At 39.3% G+C, this 22,017-nt stretch overlaps 2 protein-coding genes across 2 annotated transcripts; both read right to left on the reverse strand.

The window, feature by feature from the left end:
- Window positions 1-805: 805 nt before the first annotated feature.
- Window positions 806-2,143, reverse strand: LOC149160271 (putative disease resistance protein At1g61300). The gene has a single exon (XM_089434561.1). The coding sequence runs from the start codon at window positions 2,141-2,143 to the stop codon at window positions 806-808; it is 1,338 nt and encodes a 445-aa protein (XP_089290687.1).
- A 1,510-nt stretch (window positions 2,144-3,653) lies between these two features.
- Window positions 3,654-4,796, reverse strand: LOC149160272 (disease resistance RPP13-like protein 4). Its single transcript, XM_089434562.1, has 2 exons — window positions 4,163-4,796; window positions 3,654-4,027 (listed from the first exon to the last, which is right to left on the reverse strand). The coding sequence occupies exons 1-2, from the start codon at window positions 4,794-4,796 to the stop codon at window positions 3,654-3,656; spliced, it is 1,008 nt and encodes a 335-aa protein (XP_089290688.1).
- Window positions 4,797-22,017: the final 17,221 nt, after the last annotated feature.

Consider the following 22,017-nt stretch of genomic DNA (forward strand, 5'->3'; position numbering starts at 1 on the left):
TGTTCTCTCTAGTTCCTATATTTCTTATTGGACAACCAAAAATTCTTACTTTCTGAAGTGTCTTCAGATCCATATAACTCTCTGGTAATATATTTAATGTTGTACATGCCATTATAGTAAATATTTTAAGTGAAGCCATTGCACCTTTCTCTATTACAGGCAACTCCTTTAATGTAGGTAGCCAAGCAAGAGAAAATGTTGCTAGAAGAGGAAATGCTCCTTTGTGACCAAATTCTGTTGGAAACTTACTTACTCTAGGACATTCAATGATCTCCAATTGCCTCAAACCCTTGAGTTTATGTAGATGTGGAAGTTCTTCCAAGAAATGACAACCAACAAATTTAAGATAGCCCAAATATTGAAAGTCATAAAAATTATAATCCATTTTAACCAAGTGAAAGTATTCTAATAATACCAGTCTTCTCAATTTTGACATGTTTCTTATATCGTTGGGTAGAATTTCCAACTTCAATGTGAGGGAGTTCATTTGAGTCATCTTTCCCAGTGTGCCCTCACTAATAATTTCCCCATTATTTTGTAGTTGTAATGTTTTAAGTTGTGTTAAACTTGCCAAATTGTTGATAGACGCTGTTTTTTTTCCATCTGGTATCCTTATCTTTCTTCCAAAGAACCTTGCAACCGTAAGTTTCCAAATGCTCCAAAGAGGTAAGCCCTGAGATACTGGGAGGTAGAAATTGCAGATCTCTACATCCCTCCAAGCTTAATTTCCTTAAAGATCTCAGCATATGGATGGCAGACGGTAATTCTTGGATGGCAGAATAGGAAAGATCAAGGATCTCCAGATTTACAAGACTGGTAAAAGATGCAGGTAAAACCTATTGATGGGTATGTGTCTTAAACCCAAATATATTAGCTGCTCCAAACACCCAAAACTCTTTGGCAATGATTTCAATGACGTTCCACTTAAAGAGAACGCCTTAAGGGATATCATACTCCTGACACCCTTGTTGGGATCTTTGTTAAATATGGATTTCCACTGAGAAGAAATGAGCATATTTGTGTAGACGATGTGATTAAGCCGAATGCGGCCCAAACACTCATTTTCATTCACAGCTGTCAAACCCTTACCCACACGGCAGTAGAAATTTTCTTCCTCCTCTGCGATTCGGATTGCCATATCACGCAGGGAGTCATGCACCCTGAAACAGAGTACTTGCCCATCAAAGTCTCTCATCATTGGCTCGATCAAACAACGATCTGCTAAAATGTTGAGATAATATCTTCCCAGCTCGAATGGATCATAAGCGGGTCGATGCTCATGTTCCAACGTCTTCTTGGCAAGTAAGCCTTCCCCTATCCATACCTGAATCGCCAACTGGACATGAACGACTGCGTCTTCCAAGATGTTTGCAGCTACACATAAAAAGCATAATTGCAGGTCAGCATCCTCATAGCCGAGTGCATCATAACTCAACCTAACACAATTGTACACACTGTCCACGTTTGGCAGCCTTTGGACAGCCCATTCCCACTGTTGTGGATGAGTACTCCTGGCCATTGCCCTGCCAACCACTTTGATAGCGAGGGGAAGCCCTCTGCACCTTTTACACACAAGCTTGGCTTTTCCCTCTTCTATGTTTGCTGGCAGATTTTCATATAAAAAGCACAATTGCAGGTCAGCATCCTCATAGCCGAGTGCATCATAACTCAACCTAACATAATTGTATACAGTGTCCACGTTTGGCAGCCTTTGGACAAACCATTCCCACTGTTGTGGATGAGTACTTCTGGCCATTGCCCTGCCAACCACTTTGATAGCGAGGGGAAGCCCTCTGCACCTTTTACACAGAAGCTTGGCTTTTCCCTCTTCTATGTTTGCTGGCAGATTTCCATTATTATATGGAAAAGTGTGACAAGCAAACAACATCCAACTCTCATCTTCCGAAAAATCCTCCATTGTTATTGTGTATTTATCTGCGACACCTGTTTTTAAGAGTGCAACGCGATCCCTGGAACTGACAATGACTTTGGAGGTGGAGTGGTTCCTTACAGGGCACAGTACACCTAATTCCTCTAACAATTTTGCAACATTCCATCCCCATACATCATCTAATAACAGAATAAGCCCGGTGCTCTGGTGCACTGTCTGATTCAACCATTGCTTTACCTCTTCTTCGTTCATATTTTCGCCCAAATTTACCTTTTTTTGTGTGGCTATTTGGGTATGGAGTGCATTTCTAAGACTTTTAAAAGAGGGACTTTGGGAAAGAGTGAGCCAAAGTAATAAACCATCCTTAGAATTACTGCGTACCTTTTGGCTATTGAAGAGCGTCTTCAAAAGAAGAGTTTTTCCGGAACTTTTCGAGAATCGAAAATGCTTTATCCTGTCCCACTATAAGGGGCTCTTCGATCAATTTCATCTTTGCAGAGCCTGTTGGAACAACAGGGCCATGGGAAGTATTTGAAGAAGAATTTCATCTTTGCAAAGCCTGTTGGAACAACAGGGCCATGGGAAGTACTTGAAGAAGAAGAGCTCATTGCACCAAAATTCACCATACAACCAACTTTCCCTTTTATCCCACAATTGGGAATATCTCTTTGTAATTTCTGCCATGTCTACCATAGACATTGCCATCACTTCTACATTAGTGTTCTCTCTAGTTCCTATATTTCTTATTGGACAACCAAAAATTCTTACTTTCTGAAGCGTCTTCAGATCCATATAACTCTCTGGTAATATATTTAATGTTGTACATGCCATTATAGTAAATATTTTAAGTGAATCCATTGCACCTTTCTCTATTACAGGCAACTCCTTTAATGTAGGTAGCCAAGCAAGAGAAAACGTTTCCAGAAGAGGAAATGCTCCTTTGCGACCAAATTTTGTTGGAAACAAACTTATTCTAGGACATTCAATGATCTCCAATTGCCTCAAACCCTTGAGTTTATGTAGATGTGGAAGTTCTTCCAAGAAATGACAACCAACAAATTTAAGATAGCCCAAATATTGAAAGTCATAAAAATTATAATCCATTTTAACCAAGTGAAAGTATTCTAATAATACCAGTCTTCTCAATTTTGACATGTTTCTTATATCGTTGGGTAGAATTTCCAGCTTTATGAGTGACAATGTGAGGGAGTTCATTTGAGTCATCTTTCCCAGTGTGCCATCACTAATAATTTCCTCATTATTTTGTAGTTGTAATGTTTTAAGTTGTGTTAAACTTGCCAATTTGTTAATAGAAGCTATTTTTTTTCCATCTGGTATCCTTATCTTTCTTCCAAAAAAGCCTTGCAACCATAAGTTTCCAAATGCTCCAAAGAGGTAAGCCCTGAGATACAGGGAGGTAGAAATTGCAGATCTTTACATCCCTCCAAGATTAATTTCCTTAAAGATCACAGCATATGGATGGCGGACGGTAATTCTTGGATGGCAGAATAGGAAAGATCAAGGATCTCCAGATTTACAAGACTGGTAAAAGATGCAGGTAACGTATTGATGGGCATGTGTCTTAAACCCAAATATATTAGTTGCTCCAAACACCCAATACTCTTTGGCAATGATTTCAATGACGTCCCACTTAAAGAGAACGCCTTAAGGGAGATCATACTCCTGATCACCCTTGTTGGGATCTTTGTTAAATATGGATTTCCACTGAGAAGCAATGAGCATATTTGTGTAGACGATGTGATTAGGGGAAAGAAGTCAATCTGTTCTCGCTCAACAAAAGCCGAATGCGGCCCAAACACTCATTTTCATTCACAGCTGTCAAACCATTGCCCACACGGCAGTAGAAATTTTCTTCCTCCTCTGCGATTCGGATTGCCATATCACGCAGGGAGTCATGCACCCTGAAACAGAGTACTTGCCCATCAAAGTCTCTCATCATTGGCTCGATCAAACAACGATCTGCTAAAATGTTGAGATAATATCTTCCCAGCTCGAATGGATCATAAGCGGGTCGATGCTCATGTTCCAACGTCTTCTTGGCAAGTAAGCCTTCCCCTATCCATACCTGAATCGCCAACTGGACATGAACGACTGCGTCTTCCAAGATGTTTGCAGCTACACATAAAAAGCACAATTGCAGGTCAGCATCCTCATAGCCGAGTGCATCATAACTCAACCTAACACAATTGTACACACTGTCCACGTTTGGCAGCCTTTGGACAACCCATTCTCACTGTTGTGGATGAGTACTCCCTGCCATTGCCCTGCCAACCACTTTGATAGCGAGGGGAAGCCCTCTGCACCTTTTACACACAAGCTTGGCTTTTCCCTCTTCTATGTTTGCTGGCATATTTCCATATAAATAACACAATTGCAGGTCAGCATCCTCATAGCCAAGTGCATCATAACTCAACCTAACACAATTGTACACACTGTCCACGTTTGGCAGCCTTTGGATAGCCCATTCCCACTGTTGTGGATGAGTACTCCCGGCCATTGCCCTGCCAACCACTTTGATAGTGAGGGGAAGCCCTCTGCACCTTTTACACACAAGCTTGGCTTTTCCCTCTTCTATGTTTGCTGGCAGATTTCCATTATTATATGGAAAAGTGTGACAAGCAAACAACTTCCAACTCTCATCTTTCGACAAGTCCTCCATTGTTATTGTGTATTTATCTGCGACACCTCTTTTTAAGAGTGCAGCGCGAACCCTGGAACTGACAATGACTTTGGAGGTGGAGTGGTTCCTTACAGGGCACAGTACACCTAATTCCTCTAACAATTCTGCATCATTGCATCCCCATACATCATCTAAGAACAGAATAAACCCGGTGCTCTGGTGCATTGTCTGATTCAACCATCGCTTTACCTCTTCTTCGTTCATATTTTCGCCCAAATTTACATTTTTTGTGTGGCTATTTGGGTACGGAGTGCATTTCTAAGACTTGTAAAAGAGGGACTTTGGGAAACAGTGAGCCAAAGTAATAAGCCATCCTTAGAATTACTGCGTACCTTTTGGCTATTGAAGAGCGTCTTCAAAAGAAGAGTTTTTCTGGATCCACCCTTGTCAACAACACCATCTTTTCGAGAATCGAAAATGCTTTATCCTGTCCCACTATAAGGGGCTCTTCGATCAATTTCATCTTTGCAGAGCCTGTTGGAACAATAGGGCCATGGGAAGTACTTGAAGAAGAAGAGCTCATTGCACCAAAATTCACCATACAACCAACTTTCCCTTTTATCTCACAATTGGGAATATCTCTTTGTAATTTCTTCAATGTCTACCATAGACATTGCCATCACTTCTACATTAGTGTTCTCTCTAGTTCCTATATTTCTTATTGGACAACCAAAAATTCTTACTTTCTGAAGTGTCTTCAGATCCATATAACTCTCTGGTAATATATTTAATGTTGTACGTGCCATTATATTAAATATTTTAAGTGAAGCCATTACACCTTTCTCTATTACAGGCAACTCCTTTAATGTAGGTAGCCAAGCAAGAGAAAATGTTTCTAGAAGAGGAAATGCTCCTTTGTGACCAAATTCTGTTGGAAACAAACTTACTCTAGGACATTCAATGATCTCCAATTGCCTCAAACCCTTGAGTTTATGTAGATCCAGCATGCCAGGGTTGATTAAATTTCGAAAGTCAATTAAATAGTCAAAAGTTTTAAAGCTGTTGACTAGATTTGTAGAGTAAGTGAAATAGTCAAAAGGCGCTTTAAGTGACTACCAGAATCAAAGGTTGTTTTCGAATGAGCACGAGCTAGCAGAGCCGCCCGTGATATTTTCGGAGGCATTTATCGAGGCGGAGGAATTTCCTGGACCGCCCAAAGTGGTCGGAATCCAGGCAAAAAAATTTCAAAAAATTTCATAAATCCTTCACTTTGAAGATATCCCCATTGGAATCTCCCCGAAACATAACATATGATAAAAAAAACATCAATAAAGAAACAAAATTGCATAAACTTTTGACTTCTTTCTTCTATGCTATTGTTTCTCATCATTGCCTTACGGCGTTTTCTTTGCAACATGTGGTGCAAATGCTAGTTATATTTATTTGAAATGTTAAATTTTAAATGAGTATTTTACGTATTATAAATTAGAATCATAATAGAAAAGGGTTGGTAAACAATAACGGGAAAAGCTTCCGAAAGTGCTCAAATAATGGAAAATTAAAAAATGTGAATTAATAAATAATGAATATTAAATTATGTATATATTCAAGTTAATAATGTTTGTAAACTAATAATATAATATAAGATTAAAATTAGTGTGAAATTTTTTTATTAAAAATAAAATGGGTAAATTATATTTTTCCTCAAGTAAGTTATTTCAGAGTTGTTACTATAATTCAAGAGTATATTGAAAAAGACATAAGTCTAATTTATAGACCAAATGATTTTGTTAAGAGTATTTTTTTGGGTTAATTTTAATCAAAATTCGATATTTTTAAAAACTTGAGTTTAAGCTATTTAAGCTATAGAATTTGAGTGCCTTAGGGGTTTTTCAAGGTGTTGAATCCATTTATGTATTTGAAAATGTATTTTAAACAACAACAAAAAATCACAATCTTACATAAAACTGTATCCCATGATTTCTATGAAAAAAGACTATTTTGTCGATAAGTTAGACTACACCTATCCAAAAATTTGCAAGCCAAAAGTACTAATAATTCCTGACTTACCAAGGATAAAGGTTGCACGAGGTAGTTGCACTAGACTTGATGGAGTGGACCACTATCCCCAGTGAAATTTTAGCCTTTTAGCTTTATCACAATTTGCTGGTAAAGGAAGAGAAACAATCGACCCAACTACTTGAGTTATGAACCTTGGACTTTAAAAATTGAAGGACATAGAGATAGACTTTCATTCACTTAAGTATGCAAAGGAAACCACACTAATGATTTCAATTTAACTACTACTCACGATTCTCCCACTACTTTAAGCTAGGCCTATTGAACCTTGCCAACAATGAATAATCTAGCCAAAATCAAAGTACAATGAGATAAAAGGAGAATAACCGGGGAGTGAATAAATGAAAGATATTAAACCAATTTAAATTTTGACGGGTAAGAAAGAAAATGGAGGTAAAACGTCGTGAAAAGAAAGAGTTATTTAAACGAATTAAGCAAACTTAATTCCAACATGAAACAAGGAAAAAATATAGTGAAGTTAAAAGGAAGTAAGGGATAAAAAAATATAGTGAAGTTAAAAGGAAGTAAGGGATGCAAGTATAAGGTACAAGGTTAGAGAAAAAGGACACCTCTTAAATTTCAAGTAGATAAAGTTGATTTTTTTTCAAAAAAACAAAAATAGAGTGGGCTAAGGAAAAAATTGATCATGATTAATAGGAAATCATGGTTGGCTAAGTTTGTAGCCATTTTCATGGTTAAATTTTTAGGGTGCTTTTCAGTTTTTATTTGTTCCCAAATGGTAGGAGTAATAAAGTGTTAAGGTCAGAATTTTTGTTTTCTCAAAGTAAATGAGGTGTTTTGAATTATGGGAGGGCTCCATCATAAATAATTTGGAGATGTGGGTGTGAAGTGTATTAGCTATGTATTATTTAAGATGGGCTTGAAAGATGTGCCAATTTGGCCCATGTATGACTTGCCACATGAGCATGGAATTTTATATACTCCTTATCTAAAAATGAGGCCATACTTATCTTTGGTAACTCTAAACAATTGTTTCATGGTTTTATAAGGTTTTAAAAAGCGTCTTAATTTTTTCGTTAATGAAGTTCTTAGATATATGGTTATTGGTGCCCTGAATGTAAGCAAGAGAAATGGGAGCTTGAGGAGTGAATTGAAGGCTTGGTTAATTTGAGAGATTGAGTAACAAATGGCAACAAGATATTTTTTAAAGGTTAGATTTTCCTCTCTCAAGAAAAGAAGGGGATGAAGTTTGGATGGCCCTAGTAATCATATTCAAAATGTTTTTTATTTTATTTATTTATTTTCGGCTAGGTGATGGTGATCTACTAGGATTTAATGTATTGGTCAAAATGAGCCTTTTTCCTATAAACTTCATATACAAGGGTTCCATTAGGAATCAAGGAGTTGAAAATGTCCAAATAGGGAAAGAGTTTTCCTGGTGTGCTTGAAAGCTACCAACCTATCAATGGAACCCATAACACCCATGTAGTTAATTGATAACTAATGAAAGTGGATATCTTGATTTAATCAACTCCTCCTCATGGTTTTGCATCTACCTTATTCTCTCAATATTGGACATGGGAAAATTTTGGAAATTGATTTCAAAAGCTAATTAGTGCTTTTAAGGGTCTATTTTTAACCTATCCTAACAATAACATGCACACATAATTATGCTTTGTACAATAATAACATGTGCATCTTCCTTCATGTATAAAATTAAAGGAACACAAAGCCCAACCTTATTGTCTATAAACAACATGACCTTATCTACACAAGAACAATAATTTACCAAGAAATACTACTACTATAATTTTTTAGTGTAAAAAGAAGATAATTTTTGTCAAGTTATTGTTATAATTGTTCCTTGAGAATAAGAGAAGTAGTTGCAATTGATCACTGAATTATGATAGGAATGTGTAGCCCCATCAAAAATTCAATGAAATAACAGAAAAAACAAGGTTTGGTATGGAAAATATATTTTTCTAATGGAGGAGATTCCAATTCCAACATCAAGTTAAACTTCAACAAATGTTCCAACAACAAATAATGATTAAGTTGAAGAAGACATGGAGAATTTGCATGATGTTAAATATATAGAGGAAGAAAATAAATAGTAAAATTTATACAACCTTTTATTGAAGAGGCTTTTGTTTTGGAGCCTAATTTTGAACAATTATATGTCCATCATACCAACCACTAGCATTTCCATTGCACTGCCAATATTTATTATCAAGCTAAGGAAGTGCTAAAATATCTAAAATATCTTAGTGAATTTCCATAGTGTCATTGTAATGATTTCTAGAATTCAAGTCCACCTTCCTTACCTTATTAATCTATTCTATGACAAAGAGGTCTTAGGATTGTCCATGCCGATGAATGTGTTGTAGTGATCCTAGAAGGAAGTTCATCTAAACAAGTTAAACAAATTATTGGTTAGAAAATAAAAAATAATTATCAAAGACTATTCCAAATTGAAAAATGATGTGTCTAAATCTTATTTTTTTGGCCTTATGAAAATCACACATTATAGCTATTGCTAGAATATTTTTTATATAAGGATTGTTAAAATTTCATACAACATTAATTATATTAGAAAAAATCTTCATGTTCCTTTTAACATAATTGGAGAGAATAATCATACAAAATACCTAAATGCACCCACCATGTATTGTTCAAATTATTTTTATACAAAACCACAAGACAATGTCATTTATCACATGATCATATAGCATTTAAAGTAAGTGCCCAAACCATTTCAAAGTATTCATGATGACAACTTGGGTCAAATATATTATAGGGCCTTTGTTGGTAGGTTTCCCTTTTTGGTGGAATTAATTGAAGTTGTTTAAGTGACTAGCACAATTTTTTTGGAAAAATTATTGTTACTAAACTTGCAGTTGATGTAAGAATTACCTATATCCAGCCACGATATTCCAATGATTAAGAGGTAATCCCCAATCTAGACCTAGGTTGGAGGACTAGAAAGTCTACAAGATATTCCTAAGAGTCCACGAAGTGATTCCATTAATTTTTACATCTACTATAAGGATTCTTGGGTCAGTATATTTGGTAGTGAAACCCTTCCCAACATTAAATCGACTACAATTCCGTTCAAATGGATTGTTTGAGATTCATTCCTTTCTTTTCCTAGTCTTTCTAAATGCATCCTCCTAACAACCTTAGAATATACAAATACATATTTTATTGCCTAAGAAATGGAAGTTTTATGGACATGTTTTTGAATTCCCCTAAGAAGTCAAACACATGATGAATGGATGGTTTTTCCAACTACAATATCTCCAAGTAAGTGGGTGAGGGGGACTATGGATGACTTGTAGTATGCTAGTAGTTTGAGGTCCTAAGGGAAGTTGGGGATTTTAGTTCATTAGGTTTATAATGTATTCTTGTGGGTTCTAGTATTTCTTCCACATATTCTTGTATGATTATTGGAGAAGTACTTTCATTAAGTGTGCTTCCTTATCGAAGTCAAATATTGTAGAAAAAAAAGAAGGTTATTAAGTAATTTGGATAAGGGGGAAACTCAACCAATAATACAAGATAGCCATTGTGTCGGTTGAGGAGGGGAATTACTTATAGGAAATACCATTTGCTATTGTGCGTGTAGCTACAGAAGTTGTTGTGGATACTGAAAAGAAACTTGGGGTTCTTAGCTCTGGACCAATAGTAGCTTCATTAAACTAGAATAAGACCTAATAGACTCATCTTTTGTAGCATACATAATCAGTTATCAACACTTGTGGGATAACATGGTAGGAGAAGGAGAAAGGATTATTAAGTAGGAGGCAATCACTTTTGAATTCCTCATTGGCAAATTTAGATGAGATGATGTAAATGAATAACCTCCTTTTGTTTACCCTATTAGCTAGGTTCCATGGTATGTTATGCGATGATTTAGATACCTTATTTTTTGAATTTTTTATCGTATAATAATGCTATGATTATGTGCATGATGCACAAAATTTGAAGCTATTCCTTGCCACTCTCAAAGGTGTTACACTTTAATGGTTTATGAGACTAAGAGAAAATAACATTGCAATGTGGGAAAAAAGACTACTACAAAGAAAAAGATCAAAAGGAGGAAATACTAAGCATGACCCAAAATGTAGAGGAAAGATTGGAAGATTACAGTGAGAGATTTCAATACAACTTGTAGTATTCAATGCAAAACCAAGAATATAATAAGTATTTATTGACATCCTCAATTTGATGAGGGAAAACAATATATCCTAGTAGACTTACAAGAAAAAAGTAAGAGTCAAAATTAGTCTAGGCAATATTATACCTTGAATGTAGGAAGAAGCACCTGCTAAAGGGTTGTCAACTAAATAAGCTCAATATTTGTGGAATCTACAAACATGACCATGCCATAAGTACTTGCCCCTCTTTTTAAGGTATAAAATGAATCGATCAAGATACAAATGCTAATATAGAGCATCTCTATTTCATCAAACAAGCATGGCTAGGGTAACCTCATCCTTTGGGTATGGTTCAAGTCCCCCTTCAACTATAATAATTATTGGACTAAATTACATGTATAATTTCTTCCTCAACTTTGGTACTCTACTACACCCCAACAAACATGGAATCCTTCCTTTGTAAACCAACCTTAAAAATAAGGGTGGAAAACCCCCTCTTTTGATAGAGAACCCCAGTGAAGTTCCTTTGCAATTTCCACAACAACTTCTGCAGCTACCACCACAATAGCAAATGGCATTACCTATAAGTGATTATCCTCATGGTTTGTAACTCCCTACATAAATGACACAAGGACTAGCTTGTATAATTAGTTGAGTTACAAGATTAAAAAGATTCCCATACATTATAACCTCATTCATCACCAAACCTCATTGCATAAATGTCTAAGTTGAAAGTAGTTGAAATTTTGTTTCAATAATAAATCCAATTAAAATTTGAAGTTATGACACTAAGCATTAAAACAATTTAGAGAGTTTAACATAATCAATATTTTTTCTAATATAGGTTTATGCCTATAAAAAGAGAAAATAAAAAAGGAACAAATAAAAAAAAACATAAGATTTCAGAGAACATCAAAATTTTACAAGATTCTAAATAAAAAACCATTAGTGAAGAAATAAGCAAAATTGTTTGACGTAACCCTAGATTTTGAAAGAACAAATGTAACATAATAACTACAATCATTTAATTCCAGTGTTAAAGTCTAGAAGAAATTCCAATGGATATTACGGTTTAAACCTATCATGTCCAAAGTCATAGGTTCGTTTGCACTTATGGTCTACATCTTTTCAGTTTATCTCAATCGTTGATTTGCTAAATATTTGGCAAATGGATATTATGGTTTAAACCTATCACGTCCAAAGTCATAGGCTCATTTTCACTTATGGTATACTTTTTTTGAGTTTATCTCAATTGTTGATTTGCTGAATATTTGGCAAGCAGAGCATGGTCAATTATTTGATCATACTCATGTCTATTTGATTATCAAATACTGAGCAAAATAAAAATACCCATCTACATCTCACAAAATATTTCTCCCGCTTTCCACATCTCTCACACTTGAACTGATTAGTCGTTGCACTTTGACTAAACCCACACTCAGAATCAAATAGTTCCTTTTTCTTATCTGATTATTCTGTATCTTCCTCTCATCACACAGCATTTCTTCTATTGTCATAATGACTAATCTCCCTGTTTCAATTTCCCGAGTAGGAACTCTCCTCCTCAAATCTGGATTTCGCTCCTCTCTCAGCTTGTACATGATTGACTTAAATTTCAACTTTTCAATTTTTGGGCAACATTAGAGCACACTAACTTATTAAACATTATTGTCTCCACATCTACTACACCAAGGGCACTTTTGAGACATTTTTTTAAGACATAAGAAATCTTTTGCCTCAAAAACTCATTTTTTATTTTAGTTATTTTACATCAAAAATTAATATCAATTGATTTGTCTTAAATATAAACTTTAAGAAAAAAATAGGTTGAGACAAAAATATTTTAAGACAAAACTTTATATTTAAGACAAAAATATTTTTAGACAAAACTTTATATTTAAGACAAAAAAATTTAAGATGAAAATATTTTGAGACAAAACTTTATATTTAAGACAAAAGTAGCTTGAGACAAAAATTTAAAGACAAAACTTTATATTTAAGACAAAAATAGTTTAAGACAAAATTATTTTAAGACAAAAACAATTTAAGACAAAAGAATTTTGAGACAAAAATATTTTAAGACAAAACTTTATATTTAATACAATGACCACTTTAGATCAAACCTATGTTTAATATGATATTTCACTTCGAATGAAAATGGAGCGCAGCGCTGAGTTTCAAGGTGATCTACGCACGCATTTTGAACTGGAGCTCCCACGCCCCTGCTTCCTCGGCCCCTGCAGCCCTCCGCAGGCCCCTTGCTTGGCAGCCCCTTCTGCTGGGCTCTTAATCCTTCCTGGCATCCCCGCAATCGGGCTCTGCCTCCCTCCTCTGGCCAATGATGCTGCTGGCACAGCGTTCGCATCTGGGTTTTGCGATCGCACAGGAGCGTGGTCGTTGCCATGAGTGCACCTAGGGGTGGGGAGCCTTCTCCCACCCCACTAATCTCTTCAAACGAAGAATTCAGAAGATTTCTCTCGCAGAAAGGGAAGAAACGTTTGATTCTAGAAGTCTCAAAATTCAACAAAAAACTGGAGGAAATTCCTGAGATCGCCCTACCAGAAGACCAACCGATAAAAATTGCCCTAGCCCTGGCTGACAGAGGGTTGGTAGGACAATTTCTGGGACGTTGGCCCTCTACAAAAACAAAAGATGACTAGATCCAACGTAATTGGAGGCCCCAGCTGGAAAACAATGTGATCTACTATGTTGTTGGAAGAGGGTATTTCATTTTCCAATTCACCTCCAAAGAAGATTGAGATTTGGTTTTCAGAAATGGTCCATATTTATGGGAAATCATGGTCTGTATCTTAATAAGTGGACCCCCGACTTCGATCTCTCAATCGATACCCCTAAAGAGGTCCCAGTCTGGGTCCGACTTCCCAATCTTCTGATCCATTGCTGGAGCTATCACACCTTACAGAAGATTGGAAATGGCCTAGGCCGTTTCATTGACAAAGTAGATAATAAGGGCCAATATACCTGCGCAAGAATCTGTTTGGAAGTCAATCTAGAAGCTGGACTGCCCGAAGCGGTAAAAATTACAGTTGGAGAATGGCATCACTATCAAAAATTGGATTACGAGCAACTGCCTTTCAAATGCAGAACCTATCACAAACATGGACACTTCCAACGAAATTTCCCAAAAGCTCCAATGGGGGACAAAGTGGATGAAGAAGGATGGAAAGAAATCAGAAAGGGCAAGGTAGTCCCAAAACCAACTGAGAAGAAAACTTCGGGGCCATTGGTGAAGCCCCGACCTAAACCAAAAGCCAAAGAAGTTCCAAAAGAGGGTTCTTTCTCTGGGGTAAAGACAGATGCCATTGGAACCCAAAAGGAACCAGAAGACCCGTTGAAGAAAGTGAAAGAAGCAGAGGCAAAGTCAACTCTTCCTCTGTCAGAGGATGAACAAGGGGAAAAGGAAGAAAATGAGGAGCGCATCAGTCTGGGCTCCAATTCTAAGGGAGATTCAGAAGATGGAGTCTCAGATTCAGACAGCTCGCAAGTCACTCCTATCAAGTCGGCCAAGGGTTGAGAGTCCAAGAAGAAACAGAGAGAGGAACAAACTTATCTGGATGTTCTCCAAGGCTGTTAGAAAACTCTCAAAGGAATGATGAATACCAGATCTAGGTGCAAGCATGGTCAGGCTCCAAAAGGAGCCACAACCTTCCAAGCCAGTAAATAATGAAATACATCTCCTGGAATTGTAGAGGGTTAGGCAGCAGGTTGAAAGAAGAAGCTCTGAAATACATTGTAAGGATGTACTTGCTTGAAATCCTTCTCATCCAGGAGACAAAACTGGAGGACCTTCTACTCCTCCAAGCAAGCAAAGCATTCTGGCATAAAGGCCAAGGGAGAGCAGTCAGCGCCAGAGGCACCTCTGGAGGGATTGCCTCCTTTTGGGACAGCTCCAAATATGATCTAATTCATGAAGAATGTTGCCCCCATTGGCTACTCACTACGCTCCTCCATAAAGAATCTGGCCACCAAGTAAGTATGTTCAATCTTTATGCTCTGGTCTTACCATCAAAGAAAAAATTTGTTGGGACTCGCTCCAGTCCTATCTTTTCTTGCACAACCTAGAAAATATTATTATTGCAGGTGATCTGAATGTTACGCTAGTTGGAGAAGAGAAAAAGGGGGCTCGCTGGTTAGGGACCTAGCTAGAGAATGGGTTGAAGACCTCATTTTAGATTGGTAATTGGAGGATATCAAGCCCACATCTGGGAAATTCACCTGGTCAAACAAAAGGATAGGCCCCGGCCACATTGCTGCTCATCTGGACAGATTTCTAGTCCAATCCTCCTTCTTGACTTGTGGTCTAATGGCCACCTCTAAAATTCTACCGAACTACACCTCTGACCATAAATCCATTCTGCTTGAGCTCTCCTTGGATGGAAATCTTGGCCCCATTCCCTTTAGATTCAGTTCTCTATGGATTCATCAGGAAGGATTCCAGGAGGTGGTCTCCGAGGCCTGGAACCGGAAAGTTCAAGGATCCCCTTTCTTTGTGTGGGCAGAAAAAATGAGGAGACTTAAAAGGGAGCTCAAGGAGTGGGCTAAAAGGTTGAAAATGCCCACCGCCAAATGAAAGGAGATGTATGACAGTTTAGCAGGCCATCAATTAACAATGGAGAATTCTGATGTAACTCAAATCCTTCTTCAAAAAAAAGTAGAGCTGCAAAAAGATCTCTGATGAGCCCCAAATTTGGTAACATTTTGGGCTCATTTGGCCTAACTACCTTTGCTCAATCCTTAATTTTTCATAACTTATGCATCATTTTTTAGTATGTTTATGTCATTTGTATGAATAAGGGCAGTCACTATTCCTAGGTGGCTAACACGTGCTCATTTCAGGTTTTTGACACATGATTGGAACAAAACTGAGCAGATAAGGACCAAGAGATAGCCAAGATGGGGTTGATGATTCGTAGGAGGGTTGTCCACAGCATTAAATGGCCTTCCTCGGGATCTTCACCCCCAAATCCGAGCTCCAGCAGCCACCACAACCGGATTAAAGACAACAAAACGGATTTTGAGGAAGCAGCAGTTCACTCCTAGTTTGGTCAGCCAAGTCCCACTGATTTAGGAGGCCAGCTTGGGGCCTCATGATGTATAAATGATAAGGCTTTAGCCTTCGAAAAGGACTTTTGGAACATTGTTGCACATCCTGCACTACGAGCTGCTAGCTTAGTTTTTCTCTTTTGTAGCCATTATTGGCATGCTCTTTGACTTATGATTATTATTTTTTTAATGGAAAGCAGTCAGATTTGATCTCAGTTCTGAGCTTTTAAAGGAGCCATAGCTCTCGGGGTTGGGCCCAACCTGAGAGCCTAAGGCCTCCTTCTTATGTATTGTTATCTTTCCTTTCAGCATTATGGTTTTTATTTACATGCATTTGAAACGCAGTTTGTTGAGTTAGATTTCTTGGTGTGGTTAGGTAGGTCATTGTTAGAAGATACAGTTGCTTCAGCTATTTAGAATAAAGTGAAGAGATTGGAGTTGATAAAAGTTCCAGAAAAGGGTTGCTTGCACACTCATTTTCACCTCTTTCTAGGGGCTGGAATTGCAGACAGTGCTACCCACCAAAAACATTGGTTTACGAATTCATGCAATCTGTGGTGCAATATTTTCGTTTGTAGAAGTTGTCCATGCGTTCAGACCTCTTGGAATGTTTCTTTGCTTCAGTACCATACATGGTTTTCCTTAGAAATAACGTTGCTGTTCATTGGTTCCATTAAACAGTTAAGAATGTTTTGATTATGTGCAGGACGTGGATGATTTGGTTCAGTTTACACTGTGCAGTGCTACTCCCTCACCTTCTCATCCTTCTAAGCCTTGCCCAGGCCAACTACTCATCTCCCAATTAGACCCCTTGTCTCTCAGCTACTCTACTACCCACGTTATCCTACCTTTTCGGCCTTCCATTCCCTCTACCCTCCTTTAGACAAACTAGCTTAGCACACCCCCTCATCATCTCATCTCTCTGGCACTAAGTCATTACAAACCCCTCTCCTACCTCCTATCCACCCATGTAGCCTCTTCCACTCACCCATCACCCAAAAATCTGATTGTAGAACATCCTGTAGGAATTACTGAACATCCTGTAGAAGTTCTGAAACATCCTGTAGAACCCCTACAGACTTCCTGTAGAAGCTCATAAACGCGGTCTCTTGGTAGCCAAACTTTTTGAATCTCTCTGGAAGGGTGTTAGGGACCCCTTAGACCCTCTCTGAACTTTCCCAACCTTTTCCAAGCCTTCCTCCTCCTTGATCCACCTCTACACAGCGAAAAGCTAGTTAAAAAGCACATGCATGATAATTCTAATAATTGAAACAAAAATACAAAAACATGTTTTCTTCAGATAGAGGTAGTCTAGACACATGCATTTTACCTTCATAGAAGTAATGGCATCTCTTTCAGTAGTTTGCATCCCCATCTCTGCATCAATAAGACTAGCTGGTAGAATTAGGGTTTGCTAGGGTTTGCATTTCTTGTTGGTTTTCAGTTCCTTTCTGCAAATAGATTAGCTTCTTTTGAGATTAGCTTTCGTCCATCAGTTAAAAAGCTTCTTCTAAGAGCTCATAGAAGTTGGCTTGAGCCCCTAGCAGACTTGTGCCAGCTGACCAAGTGACAGCTGCGGCAAGAGCTAGTACTTGTGCATACAGCACCATCACTTCCAAGTTTGTTACGAACTACCGGGTTGATAAAATTAAAGAAGGAAGCTCCATGAGTTGTAGCATTATTGCTACAATACTGGAGCCCACCATCATTTTGGCGCCGTTGCCGGGGAAGCGTCAGAGTATTGGTGATTGTTGCTTTTCTTCTACTTTCCTACTCTCGGCTTCTGCTAAGTAGTATTTCATTTCCATTCTGCAATTTCCTTTCTGCAAAAGTAGCATAGACATTTCCTGCTTTCATAGATTAACATTTCAATTCCACAATTTCATTTCTGCAAGCGTAGATTAACATTTCAATTCTACAAGCATAGCTTAGCATTTCATTCCTGCAATTTCATTTGAGCAAAATAGATTAGTTCTTTCATGCTTTCATTTCAATTCCGCATTTCCATTTCAGCAAGATAGTTAGTTGCAGTGCAATCTGTTTTAGTTTTGCAGGTACCAGAAAAAAACAAAAGCAATCAGAAGTCTTTTCATTTCATGCCTCGTAGAAATCGAGATAAAATAGGAAAATTCTTACCCAACACCCCCACCACATCACTGAGCCACCCTTCTCTCTTCTTCGGTGACAGTGATCCAGAAGAACCTATAGGCGAACCTCCTGAGATATACGAAGATCCTATATCAGAAGAAGAGTTAGAGAACACTCCATCTGAAGCTATGGCTGACAATAGGGGAGAAGATGAGAGAATTGAAGGTGCCTTCCCCATCCGAGAGACCAATGGAGACATGAAAATGAAGAACATCAGCCCCTCCGCTTTACCTCACTTCCATGGACTGACTACTGAAGACCCTGATACCTTCCTATTTGAGTTTGTCGTCCTGTGCCGAACCTATGACTATACCGAAGATGAGCAAAAACTGAAACTCTTCCCCTCTACCCTTAAGGATGCAGCATTACGCTGGTTCATGGGCGTACCTAGGAACAGTATCACCACTTGGGCCTAGATGCAGCAAGCCTTCAACACCAAATACCGGGACTACTGTAGGTCCAAGGAAACCAAGGGAGAAATCTTTCGGATGACCATGGGGAATGATGAGTCTTTAGAAGATTACGAGGAAAGGTTCCAACTCAGCTATAAACGGGCCAGGTGCACACTTGACCCTGAATCCCTCAAGTTGGTCCTGCTCCGAGGAGTCCCTGAAGACCTCTTAGATACCCTTCACATGCTAGCTGGAGGAGATATTTACCAACTGCCTTACGAGGACATAAAGACTGTGTTTAGAAACCACTCTAGGGCAGCCCGGAAAAGAGGTAGAGGAAACCTCCTCTCAGCTGGTATTCCTTTCTCCAAACATGAGTTTGCAAATCAATTAGAGGACCTCAAGAGTGAGGTGAGACAGACCATCGCCATGCAACTTGATACATTCTGAATCCAGCAGAAGAAAGAGGAAGCTGAGAGGGCTTTGGCTATCTTCTGCCCTAGGTGTACAAGGAAACACCCTAAGAATGAGTGCCCATTACATTCGGTTGAGGTATGTTTTATCTGTGAGGAGGACCACCCCACAAACTAATGTCCAACCTTACCTGGGCTTAAAGCCATGTATCAAGGGACGGAAGCGCCCACTGAACCTCTCTATTTCCTCAACCAAAGGAGGCCACATGGACCTAGACCTTACCAACAGGGGATGAAAGGGACACCCCAAGCTTATTACAGCCCCAACCAATCCGCTCCTATGCCTTCCTGGGGACCCCCTGTTCATCCTTCCTGGTCTATACCTCCTCCATGGTCTTACCCGCCTCAGTACCATACTCAGCCCACTACTCCTTCGTTTCACTCACATGCCCAGCCACAGCCTCAGTGGAATGCACCTCAATCGGGGTGGAGGCCCCAGTACAATACTCCTCTCGCCATTTTGCCTCCACCACCAGCTCAAACACAACCATTACCTCCTGCTCCTCCAAGGCAACCCCAAAGGCCTGCTCAACCGAACCCGAACCCTAACAACCGACAGGCCCAGCAGGTATATACTGGGGAAAAATCATGCCCTACCTATTCTGTGGAGATCCAGGAGATCAATCTGCGATCTAGAAAGACTCTTCCAGATCGCCAACCTCCTCCCCTAGAGGACGAGGAAGATAAACAGGAAAGTGAACCAAAGGCCATTCCACCCTTTCCTGAGAGACTAACGGCCACCACACAACCCAACCCAGAGGAGGATGAGCTTCTGGGAGAACTCAAGCAGTTGTGTGTGAGAATACCACTTCTCCAAGCCATCAAAGATGTACCGATATACAACAAACTGGTTAAGGAAAAGTGCTTCAGACACCCAGGCAGGCAAAAAAGAGATGCTTCAACCATCAATGTCATAGGACAACTGTCTGATCTTATGTTGGGGCAGGCCATCTGCCCAAAGTATCTGGATCCTGGGAGTCCCGTAGTGGATGTCCACATCAACGGCACCATCATACCTCACACATTGATTGATCTGGGGGCTGCCATTAATGTGATGACCAGAGATACCATGCTCAAACTCAACCTTCAGGGTTCCCTGAGAAAGACCTCGACAGTCCTACAACTAGCAGATCGCTCCACTATGACTCCCGAAGGGATTGTAGAGGATGTCTTGGTCTCTGTTGACTCTTGGGAGTACCCTGCAGACTTCTTGGTTCTACAACCAAAGGCAAAGCTTACTGGATACCCTCTTATTTTGGGAAGGCCTTGGTTAGCCACTGCAGATGCTTACATAAGCTGTCGTGCAGGAAACATGACCATCAAAAATGGTCCTATGTCCAAGCAGCTAGTCCTGTACCCTCCTGCCCAACCCTTATTAGAGCATGACTTACCACTTTGGTTGGAGGAAGGAGAAGAGGATGAGGTGTACTCAGCACCTTTGTGCACCCTAGACACCACTAGGGGAGGCCTCCCAACAGAGGATGATTTGATTGAGACCTTGATCCAGACTCCACCTCCCAGTGCATTGTCCTTAGAGGAATTGGTGGAGGATGCCCAAGCCAACACCTTAGTGGACCTTTGTGTGACCGACCTTGTCACTCCCAGAGTCAAAAATGTGGAGTTCGGTCCTAAGAGAACGTTAAAGTTCAGCTCCTCCCTATCTCCTTCCCAGGAAAAGGAGTTGTGTAGTCTGTTGTCCAGTCATCTAGATGCTTTTGCTTGGAGCTATAAGGAGATGAAAGGAGTCCATCCTTCAGTCTGTACCCATCACATCTACATCAAAGAAGACTGTAAACCGGTTAGGCAACCCCAAAGGAGAATGAATCCAGCCCTTAAGGACATCGTCAAGGAGGAATTACAAAAACTGTTGGATGATGGATTCATTTACCCCATCTCGGATAGAGAATGGGTGTCCCCTTTGGTGTTGGTTCCCAAGAAAAACGGGAAGTGGAGAATCTATGTGGACTGCCGAGAACTGAACAAGGCCACCAAGAAAGACCATTTTCCTCTACTTTTCATAGATCACGTGTTGGATGGACTGGCAGGAAAGACGTTTTTCTCTTTCCTGGATGGGTTTAGTGGGTATAACCAGATCCAGATCAGCCCAGAAGACCAAGATAAGACCACCTTCACTTTTCCTTGGGGTACCTTTGCTTACCGAGTTCTTCCCTTTGGACTATGCAATGCTCCTGCCACCTTCCAGAGAGCCGTCTTGAGCATCTTTTCTGAGCTGGTCCATGATTCGGTGGAAATCTATATGGATGACTTCACTCCTTATGGGTCCAACTTCCAGGAAGCATTGTCCAATCTGGGAAAAGTCCTAACCAAGTGCATTGAGATGAACCTGTCCCTTAGTCCTGAAAAGTGTGAATTCTTGATGACTAAAGGGACCGTGCTAGGCCATACCATTTCTTGCCAAGGGTTACAGGTGGATCCTAACAAAATTGCTCTCATCAAGAAGGTTCCACCTCCTCAGAAGGTAAGAGATGTTCGAAGTTTCTTAGGATTAGCGGGGTATTATAGGAGATTCATTAAAGACTTCAACAAGCTAGCCTCGCCATTGTTTAGCCTCTTGGCAAAAGATGTTGAGTTTAAGTGGACTGACGATTGTCAGAAGGCTCTGAATGAATTAAAGGACAAGTTGGTGTCTACCCCAATCTTGAGAGGTCCAAACTGGGCCCTACCTTTCCACATCCACACTAATGCCTCAAACAAAGCCATAGGGGCAGCCTTAGGACAAGTTGAACAAAAACTTCCATATGCCATCTACTTTGTCAGCAAAAACTTATCCAAGGCAGAACTGAATTACACTGTAACTGAGAAAGAATTCTTGGCCGTGGTCCATGCACTGAACAAATTCCGACATTATATCACTGGATATCAAACATTTGCACATACTGATCATGCTACAATTAGATATTTAATGAATAAACCAGATGTGAATGTTCGTATTATTAGATGGTTACTTTTGTTGCAGCAGTTTGATTTGACTATCGTTGACAAACCAGGTAAAGAAAATGTTGTTGCTGACTTTTTGTCTAGATTGGATTTACCTGCAGGAGAGGATGGAATAGTGGATGACCAGATGCCAGATGAACATCTGTTTGCTATCTCAATACTCTCTCCATGGTTTGCTGATATAGCAAACTACCTTGTCTCAGCACAGTTTCCTCCGCACCTATCCTCAAGAGAGAAGTGCAGGATCATACGG

Source organism: Pinus tabuliformis, chromosome 5_2 (assembly GCF_031772625.1).
Source record: "Pinus tabuliformis cultivar Carrire ecotype Pingquan chromosome 5_2, CPIR1, whole genome shotgun sequence".
Taxonomy (NCBI): Eukaryota; Viridiplantae; Streptophyta; class Pinopsida; order Pinales; family Pinaceae; genus Pinus; species Pinus tabuliformis.